This window comes from Pteropus alecto, unplaced genomic scaffold (assembly GCF_000325575.1).
Source record: "Pteropus alecto unplaced genomic scaffold, ASM32557v1 scaffold8, whole genome shotgun sequence".
NCBI classification, from domain to species: Eukaryota; Metazoa; Chordata; class Mammalia; order Chiroptera; family Pteropodidae; genus Pteropus; species Pteropus alecto.
In genome coordinates this window covers 23,993,085-24,003,635 of record NW_006494609.1, presented here as the reverse complement: position 1 = coordinate 24,003,635, position 10,551 = coordinate 23,993,085, and the positions used below count along the sequence as shown (strand labels likewise).

The 10,551-nt window shown below is 51.7% G+C and overlaps 1 protein-coding gene across 1 annotated transcript in view; it reads right to left on the bottom strand.

Annotated features, from left to right (window-relative positions):
* TDRD9 (tudor domain containing 9) overlaps nucleotides 1-10,551 on the bottom strand; it is a 64,557-nt gene that overhangs the window by 22,525 nt on the left and 31,481 nt on the right. Inside the window, exons 19-25 of the mRNA XM_015599606.2 lie at nucleotides 10,481-10,544; nucleotides 10,155-10,199; nucleotides 9,478-9,531; nucleotides 6,561-6,677; nucleotides 5,434-5,541; nucleotides 3,677-3,777; nucleotides 681-854 (exon numbers count right to left, since the gene is read on the bottom strand). Coding sequence (XP_015455092.1) covers nucleotides 681-854; nucleotides 3,677-3,777; nucleotides 5,434-5,541; nucleotides 6,561-6,677; nucleotides 9,478-9,531; nucleotides 10,155-10,199; nucleotides 10,481-10,544 — 663 coding nt within the window. The remainder of the gene's footprint in view (nucleotides 1-680; nucleotides 855-3,676; nucleotides 3,778-5,433; nucleotides 5,542-6,560; nucleotides 6,678-9,477; nucleotides 9,532-10,154; nucleotides 10,200-10,480; nucleotides 10,545-10,551) is intronic.

The following is a 10,551-nucleotide window of genomic DNA, read 5'->3' as shown; positions in this document are numbered from 1 at the left end:
AGCAGGAAGCAGATACAGAAAGAGAGACCTCCCGTCCCTCGACATCCATACTAATAAGAAGGGGGTTCGTGGCCCTTAGAAAAGGGTTAGACAGGAAAGTTAGGGAGTTTCGGGTCTGCCTGCAAAGACACTGAAGTCGTCCTATCCTAGAAGGGATCTGCCCTAGTCAGCCCACAATTAAGCGAGCCAGAAGGCATTTTAGGCTAAAAGTAACTCATAAAAAGAAACAAGTGAGCAGAAAATTGGGTACTAGTTTCAGCCAGTCACTCGCTCCTACGCAATAAAGATCCAACGATCTTCAACTCACCTGAGCCTCATTATACCATTATTATAATATGATGCCTATGCACGGAAGTTCATTAATATCATTATAACAGACTGAATTCTGGAAACGAACACATGCGGAAAGCAAATGATGAATCGGAGTCCTGTCAATCTTAGCTGTCAATCAAGGAAGCCCACCCCTCTGAGAAAAGTAACCACCCACAGCACATAGGGATAAAAACCCTAAAGGCCTTGTTACCAGGCCCTCTGAGCCTCCACGTCTGGGAGTGGACCTTCCCTTCTCATACACCTTTCCTTTGCTGCTGTATTCCGGTGTCTCGCTCAGTTCTTTGTTCGAGACGTCAAGAACCTGGATGACGTGCCGGGAGAGGAGCCCCATGCTCCGGTGACAGTACCTGGTATTCCTGAGCTTCGAGACGGTCCCTCCTTGCACCTTCCCTTCGATCTCCTCTGCAGAGTGAACGCTGAGTTCAAGGGAAACTTTGAGCTGAGACATCTTAATCGCCATATACACTGCAGGAAGAGTTTTAAATCTCTCTGTCGGGTTTCGTGAAAACTCCACAAAGGCTCTGCTCCACAAATGCAAATAAAAAAAATGTATCAAGGATCTGAAAACAATAACTAATGCATATTTCTCTCAGTATCAGACAGGAATGTTCATTTATACTTCTCCTGAAAACAGAAGTAACTCTTCATTCCATAATTAATCAAGAAGTATTTAAAGGAAAATTATTCACTTAAATAAAAATCATGACATACATTAACTAAAACCAAGAATCGTCCTACGTATTACGCAGAATAATGCAGAATAAACACCAAGATCGAATGGAGTTTTCAGTTAAGAAACTTTAATTCTCATAATTAGAAAAGAATAGCAGGTTTGGGGGATTTTCCGTTTCATCGTCAACTACACCACAGCTAAAACCACATGAGCGGTTTGGTGATCGCTGTGCCCTCCCTCCAAAAACACAGCAGGGCTGGGGACCGCCAAGCCCACTTCCGCCTCCCCCCACCCCCGGGGGAGGGGATCGAGCTGTAGGAAGGGTGCCTCCCGGACTCTTCTGCTATAAAGAAGAACAACCTCGCTTTACCTGTTTGCATCTGCTTGTCAAAATGCTCCTGGGTCGAACATCACACATCACCTCCCCCCGCACTGCCCCAGTCCCTGCAGCCAACTCCCCAGGGCAGTGCTTGATTCCCGGTGATCTGGGAGATGCGGCCACCCTCTCTCTCAGCCCACCGTCCTCCCGCCCTGGCTCGTCACCCTCCTCAGCTGACTCCTGGGACTGAATCCCCACTTTTGCCTCCTGTCCTCTGCCCGAACCTCCCACATCCGTCTCCACCACCCTCTCTAGGGGCTCCTGAGCCTCTCCTCAGGCATAATTCCTTTTAGACTTCGGACCACCTTTCCCAGGTTCCAATCTCCTAGGGCCATTTTCGGCTGTGACACTCCCCACCCACCCCGTTCCCTGGCCTCGCCTCCACTCCTGGTCATCCCTCACAGCACCAGCGGGAGGGCCCCCTTCTTCACCCCACCTTCTGGGTCCCCCGCGGCCATCAACAGCCAGACCAGCTTTTTCTGCCCCGCTCCTCTTCACAACGTCGGGCAGACGTCACGGCTGCTCACCCCACATTAGCTCAGACCTGGCCATCTCCTCGACTTGGTTCCACAAAATACCGTGCAGACCAGAGTGCTCGGGGCTCCAGACGCCCATCTGCTCACGGCCACACCTGTCAGTCGGCCACAGATCATCCAAAACGTAGCCCGACTCCCTACACTTTGCAAAGTCATGAGTGGGCTCCTGCTGGAGCGACAACCCCACACCCCCACCTGGCCCTCCACCTGCCCAGGCCTCCTAGGCTCCCAGTTCCCCCTCAAACACCTCTTGAGCAAGTCTCAGTGAACGTCCCTGCACCTACTTTGAGCTTCAGGAAGAACGTCTCCTTCTGACCACCTGGGCCTCTCCCATGACTTTCTGTGACAGGCGACAGTGTCCGTGTAATCAATTTTACCCCCCACCCCACACACACACACACTAAGCTGAAAGCTTCTGGGGAGGAAACTGTGCCTACGGACCACCTTTCAGGCTCACACGGACTCTGTGCCCCAGAAGGGTTGCGGGCTTTCCTCCTTCAAGTACGATTTGATGTCACTCTTTGCCTTCAAATGTTTGGTGCACAAGAACTGCCACTGGTAAATGAGAAGGACACTGCTACTTTCCCGAGTAACTGACATGACATCGGTACCATGACTAGAAAGTCAGACAAATTGAGCACAGTATAACTAAAATAGCTATGAAAAGGTCCCAGACAGGAGAAATGTGAAACAAACCCAGGATCCCATCCAGCCGTACAGATTAGTGACACAGGCTGCTACGACCTTCGTGAGAGCCCAGACTGCTGGCCACTCATCGCGGCCAAAAGACACTCAGGTGTCACCAGAACCTCGTCCAAGGCAAGTGGACTTCCAGCATTCAGAGGAGATGGCTTAGCTGTGCAGATCCAGTTTTAAATGTGATTTTACATATATGATTAAGAATTTAAATTTGACTGTTTGTAACTTAAAGAAAACTTAAGACACTGTAAGATTAATTAAATGAGTAACAGTTGTTAAAAGGACTTACAAAGATTTGCCTGGTAGGGTTATTAGTTTGCCATGTGAGGCATTTACATGATTACAAAGAAAATCAACACATTAATCATAAGAACGGAACTTAAAATGTTTTACAGAATTAATCCAAATTGAATGTAGATTTAATACATTCAACTTGTTAGACATTAATCAAGGAAAAGTGTTTTCCAGATTTACAAAGATTTGTAAATTAAATAAAATTAGAGTATTAGAAACAACTTCTAATTAAAAAAAATAAAAATCAACCTGAAAACTATAAATAGTCTCTTCTGTGTATAAAAATTCTCTCTTGGAAATAGAAACTCAGAGCGCAACTCCAAAACATGCCATTTGGTCATGAACTAGAACAAGGGCAAACGTCATCGGGTTTCCCAGTATCTGTCTCACACACTATTTAGAACCTGTGTGCTGAGCAATTATAAGCAACAAACTCTATCCTGACACCTTCGTGGCCTACAAAGGCGTGTCACTAGAGACTCGCGTGCAGGCCAGGGACAGGTACGTGAAGTGACGCATCAACCCCGGGACCACACGTCGCGGAGTCCTCCTGGCACCGGAGCACTGACCACTTGGCTCAGCTCCTCAGAGTCGCCAGCTGAAAGAGGGCAACTGCTTCCGCCAACAGAGCGAAGCTGCATTCGGAGCTGTGTGCAGCAGCCCCGGGGGCCGCCCCACGGCAACGGGGTCTCAGAGCCGGCTCCTGGGACCCGGGAACCCACAGCTCTTTCACGACTGCAGTTGACAGAACGCAGGACTTACTTTGCACCGTCGAACACAATGGACTTGACTTGGCCACACTGCCGGAAGAGGGACTGCAGTTGCTTGTAGTAGAGGAAGCCGTACGGAGGGATGTGCTTCAGCTGGAAAACACAGCACGCGCGTCAGGGCGAACAGAACGCTGCGGTCGCATTCACACGCTTAAAGCCGCGCACGTTTTCAGTTCACGAAAACACACTCTACCGTCTCAACCACAGTGCAGAGTCCAGGAAAAGGGATACTGAAAGACTAATGACTTTTAAACTGTAACTAAGTTTTAATAATAAATATATTAAATAAAGGCTGATTCTCCCCTCTTAAAATGGTCCGAAAGTCTAACAAAGAAAAATAAAGACCCAGTCCCCGCAGCCAGAGGCGCGCACGCTCCCGACCCCCCCTCCCACTCTGCAGACCGAGCCCGTCCTCCCTTCCGTCAGAGTGATCCCCGCACCTCACTCTGGCATGAAGCCAGGAGTCTCCTGGCCCTGTAACCAGGTTCCGTCATCACAGGTCCCACTACAGCTCCATGAGAAGCGGTGCGTGGGTAAAAACGCACAGGCTGACCAGCTGCGGACTCGGGTCCAAGTGAGTACCACCCAGCCAGGCATCCTAAGGCAGGCCAGGGGATCGCACTAGGACACAACAGGCATGGGACAAGGTGCAAGGACGAGAAATCGCCCCCTCAGAGGGTCCGCGTGCGGTCAGGGAACGGACACGGACGACCCACCGAGGCCTGTCAGACACGGACGACCCACCGAGGCCTGTCATGCACGGAGCGCATGTGGCTGTCACTCAGGTTTTACCAGGCACACAGTGGAGAGGTGATTCCGGACCCAGAGTGCACATGACCAGGCTGCCCCGGGGGTCCAGGTGGCCAGCACAGGCAGTGCCCAGGTGCCGTGATGACTCGGGAAGGGCTGCGCCTTCTGAGGAAGCCCACCCCCAGCAGGAGCCATGTCTGCACTGCTGCCCGGAACCACTCCTGCCAGCGCGCCCCAAAGACCTGTGTGCAGCCCTAGTGATCGTCACCCTCCCCTTGTCAGTCCCACTCTCTCGTACCAGTGGCGACGCCCCCACGAGAGGGGCGACAGCTCGCCCTGAGTGCGCTCACAGCCACCGGGAACTTCCCTAAGCTCTGCAGGCCCCGCAGCTGGCGGCGAAGCCTCTACTCCGGCCGTGGGCCCTGAGGCCATCCTGCGGCAGCTTGGACCACGCGGGCCCCAGGTGCGGACCGGGGCCAGTGCCTGGCTGACCCCTGGACTCACCCAGAACACGTGCCACTTGAATGCCACCTGCCAGGCTGCGCCTTCTCGTTTGGATCTTGTGAGGGGAGCCCTCAAACATGAACTTAAACGCTGGTGATGCACCTGTGTCTGGGGACCGTGGTGTAGACGGCAGTGCTCAGTGGTGTGTATAAATGGAGTAAATTAACTAAACGTGTTTAAAGCTTATAAAGAAGAGCCGTAAGCACTTCAGAATGGCACATGATCAACCAGCATTAGTCAAGGACACACAACCTATCTATCAAGGCTTCAAGGCCAGTCCCGCAAACAAAGCAGCAAGACTGAGGGGCAAGGTGACACACGTGAAGGTCAAACAGGCTGCAATACTCACGGTAGGGGGAAAACCCACCCGCTACTTATGAAAACGGAAACGAGTGAAGAAAAATACTCTGCATCAGCCGCACTGAAGGGAGGCCCCGTCTGAACACCAGTGGCCCGATCTGTCCCCAGGGAAGGTGGCCTGTCTTCTCCACCTACCACGACCGTTGTCTTGGGGTCTTTGCCAGCCAGCTCCCTGACCGCCATCTCCTCGTCGGGCTGCCCAAAAGTAAAGTAATTTGGATAAAAAGCACCTGCCAACACGACCTGGAAGAGAAATTTATGTTCATGAAGTAACAGCATCATTTTATCAGTTTATCTCACCAATACACTAACCTATTCCCAGAACAATATAACGTAATGTAAAAGATGAGTTTATATCAGAAAAAAAGATCTTTTAACTCATCAAGCAGAAAGTCACAATCTTGGCAATTTCTCCATAACAGAAACACTTAACACATGACCTTCTTTGAAAGAGCTTGGGGACTTCTCAAATGAGGTTTAGGGAACAGCGGCGGGCCGAACCAGTGTACGAATGCGTGTGCGCAGGTAGCCCGGGCGGCAGGCCAAGTTCACCACCTTCCACCGGACGCACTTATCCTGCGGGTCAGGCACTTCCCCGACTGAGGTAAGATTCCAGTTGGTGTCCTCGCATCCGGAGCAGCGGCCTGCATGCCCCATCCACGCTGAAACGCACGCTGCAGATCCCTTCTCCCATGAGAACACCCCGAAGCATGCCCGTGGGAGGCGCTCCCCAGCCCTGCAACCACCTGCCATCCAGAGGTACACCCCTTCTCCCAGCATCTCTCCCAGTAACCCCATCGGAGCCCCTGAGGGCCTCGGCCACCTTTCCAGAACTCACTTCTCTGTACACGGCCCCCAAGGTCCCACCCGACAAGCTCAGCTGACCACAGCCTCCAGAGCTATGACAATGTTTGCAGCGTGAGGGGAAAGCTAACTACACTAAATAACGTTAAGGGCGCTTTTCCTCTCTGGAACACTGAAACAAAAGGATCCGTCCGGAGGCAGTCGTGGCGGCTGTGCGACACGAACCCCCTCCGGACACCAGTGAGGGGTCTGGATCACCCATCAAGACAGGAAACCCGAAGCTGTGAAGGACAGCAGTTCCCCCTGTTCCCGGGCACGGCACGGGCATGGCGCGGGCACAGTGGCCCTGCGACCGCCCGAGGCATGGCCTGCATCAGAAAGCAGTCGGCGGCTTCCCGGCCACAGACCCCGCCAGCCGACAGAATCAGAATCGGAAAGACGCCCGGGCGCCCGCACACCTGCAAGATGAAGCGCTGCTTGTACGTGTGCTCCTGGTCCACGACGGGCCGCCGAGAGTCCACGCACATGTTGAACTGAGAGATTCTGCCCTTCAGCTCTTCATACAATTCAGCCACCTAAGAAAAACACGGCGAGATGTGAGGTCTCCAAGAGCTTATGCTGCCGGGAGCAGCGAGGACACTAGAAAATGGGCCGAGCGCTAATCGAGCTGTGGGACAAAGCGGAGCAGTAACAGTCCTCCTCCCGAAGTCTCGTCGGCAAGCAAGGAAAGGATGCTGAATGCAACGCTAACGGAAAACACCGGACCCGATCCACGAGCACACGGGAAAGCTCTGCGCACGCGCGGCCACGGCCACCAGCGGCCTTCGGAAGCACAGCGCCCTCTGCGTTCGGTCCCTGCAACACTCCCACACCTCTGCCATGCACGTGTGCTGCTGCTGTGATTAAAAGCAAGCTAGATGACCGATGGCTAAAGAGTCACTCTGAGTGACAACAAAAACCGCCTGGTTGCAGTAAACTTGTTTCACACAAAACATCAACCGTTCAGGTGTCTGATGAGAAGACGTGAGAATACGCACATGTGAGAAGACACGATTCCAAATACCTCTGAACTGATCGGAAATCAAGTTACCACAGTTATCGCAATAAATTACAAAAAGTAAAGCCACACAAGACACAAGTTTCCAAATAACTGGTAAAAAAACAACTAAAAAGAAATGGAAAGATGTAAAAACTGTGACGCGGGAGAAGAAACCTGGGGACAGGAAGGAAGGGTCGAGCCACCCACATCAGCTTGAGCACTTCCACGGGACCGAAGTCCCACGTCAGCACGGGCACTTCCACGGGACCGAAGTCCCACGTCAGCACGGGCACTTCCACGGGACCGAAGTCCCACGTCAGCACGGGCACTTCCACGGGACCGAAGTCCCACGTCAGCACGGGCACTTCCACGGGACCGAAGTCCCACGTCAGCACGGGCACTTCCACGGGACCGAAGTCCCACGTCAGCACGGGCACTTCCACGGGACCGAAGTCCCACGTCAGCACGGGCACTTCCACGGGACCGAAGTCCCACGTCAGCACGGGCACTTCCACGGGACCGAAGTCCCACGTCAGCACGGGCACTTCCACGGGACCGAAGTCCCACGTCAGCACGGGCACTTCCACGGGACCGAAGTCCCACGTCAGCACGGGCACTTCCACGGGACCGAAGTCCCACGTCAGCACGGGCACTTCCACGGGACCGAAGTCCCACGTCAGCACGGGCACTTCCACGGGACCGAAGTCCCACGTCAGCACGGGCACTTCCACGGGACCGAAGTCCCACGTCAGCACGGGCACTTCCACGGGACCGAAGTCCCACGTCAGCACGGGCACTTCCACGGGACCGAAGTCCCACGTCAGCACGGGCACTTCCACGGGACCGAAGTCCCACGTCAGCACGGGCACTTCCACGGGACCGAAGTCCCACGTCAGCACGGGCACTTCCACGGGACCGAAGTCCCACGTCAGCACGGGCACTTCCACGGGACCGAAGTCCCACGTCAGCACGGGCACTTCCATGGGACCGAAGTCCTACGTCACCACGGGCACTTCCACGGGACCGAAGTCCCACGTCGGCATGGGTACTTCCATGTGACTGAAGTCCTCTAGGGCTGTAGTCGCATGTAACCTTGCTAATGGAAAATCAATGTAAAATTATGCAAGTCACTTTCTCTGACCAAATGCAATAAAACCAGAAATTAACCAAAAATATCTTAAAATACATCTTTCTTCCTCCCTGGAAACTCAAATACTCTTCTAAAAAACTCTCAAGTCAAGCAAGAAACCAACACTAAAAGTCACAGATGGACATGGTGAACGTCAAAATCGACAGAATATGGCCCAAATAGTGCTCACAAAAATATTCATGGCTTTAAAAGCATTTACTTAAAAATATTGAAAGTATTAACAAAATACTCATCTCAGCAAGACTAAAACGGCCAACCAAAAGATGTGGAAGACTAAATTAACAGAAAAAGCAAAGTTCCACCTCCCCCCTTCCCCCAAAAAACCTACACTATAAAATCAAACTAAGAGTGAGTTCTCTGAAAATACAATAAAACAGGCTAAGCGTCTGGAGACTTGTGCAGTAAAGGATAACTCTGGCGTCCACTCTGCACCTTCCAGGGAAACCCTGGCTCCTGGGATGGACTCTAAGCCCTTGGAATGTTCTGCCTCGTGAGTGTCTCTGTTTACCAGAGACCTTGGGTACAACAGTTTCTGGGAGCAACGTGATTCATGTGTGGCGGGGGCCTTGAACCAAGCAGTATCAGTGTGACCTCTCAAAAGGCCTAAAATTAAGAAACTAAGGTCAGCTGGGCAAGCACCGCATGCCTGACCAACGCTCACCCGCAGCCTGGACGCCAGGCCGGCCAAGCCATCCCAGTGGGCAGTTCTTCCCTGTCACCACACATCATCGCCAAGAGAATCCGTCGTGCTCACAAGACTCCACGGGGAGAGGACAACTGCGGCCTTGCTCTCGTCCCCCCTGGACGCCTCCCACTTCCGCTGGTTTTCCCCTGCATCCTTTGACCGTAATAAACCATAACCGTGTCGCAGTTTTCTGAGTTCTGTGAGTCTCTCTAGCAAATCACTGCACCCGGGGGTTGTTTTGGGGACCACCCCACACCCAAACACACAGATCTAATCAAGAAACGACAGGACACGAGTTCACAACATTCAGAATGAGAAAGATGATATTATCACTTTTAAATATATAATATATAATTACTTATAAATATGTGGATTATATAAAATGTATGTTGTATCTCACATAAATATATCTAATTAACATGTAAATATATAACATGTAAATTTTACTAAAGTTAGAAATAGAGGACGTATTTCATGGAATACTCACTATTGCCAACTTACCTCTCTAATTCTCTTAATTTGAATGTAATTTAACCTTCCCCAGTCAAGTTCATCCTTTAAACACATAAAAAGACAATACTCAATGTTAATTAACAAATCAGAAATAACAGCTACCATAATACGTACATCTCATCTAAGAATATATACCAACAAGAATACACATCAACAAGAAAAACAACATGGCTGACTCTTTAAAAGAGAGCTCTAACAGGTTAACTCATAGTTATTGCAGGGATACATCCAGGCGTGTTAAACTTAAACACATAGACAGACGTATCAACGGTCTTTCGAAACTAATTAGTTTAGAACAGAAAACCGGATGCAAAAAAGGGGTGAAGCTAACAGGGTGAGTTCTTTCCGGCCTGTTGTCTAAGAGCTGGCTGCGACCAGCAGCAGGCCTCAGGGTCCCCGGCCTGCAACCAGCACAGCCAGGGCGCCACAGGTACTGAGCACTCGCAGCCAGAGGCTCCTGACCCCACGGAGGGTCGCTACTGCTCAGTGGGAGTGGCTCAGTAAAGGACAGGCAAGTGAGAAGGCCTGGGCGGGTCACTGCTCCATCTGCCCAGCCGCCACCGAGGACTGTCCACAGCGACCTGCCTCAGGCCCAGCACGCGCAGCAACAGGCTAAGCTGGAGTGCCCTCCTGCGGGTCTCCTCTGGCCCCCCGCAGACACGTACCTTCGGATGACGCAGCTCTCCTCTCTGTCTGCAACTCTGCCAAGTCTGAAAAAGAAAGGACCAGAGTTTCAAAATATATTCGTGGTTACTGAGTTATTTTTTAAGTCCAATTTCAACACAGTTTGACCACAGGAAACTCACAAATTTAATTTTTCAATCAGCTTCATAAAATTGGGCTCCCGCCCCCAACTACGGTTCCCAACACAGCTCGTTGTTGCTGTTGAACATCAAGGGCCTCATGACACTCTCAACAGAGGGAGGTGTGTGGCCTGCGCATGTGCTGGCGGCTGAGGTGCTGCGTCCCCAGCGCGACAGAGAAAACTTACTTTAAATGCCTCGACGAGCGCGATGCAGTCGCTCTTACTGTTGCTGGAGAAATTCACTTTGTTCCTAGAAA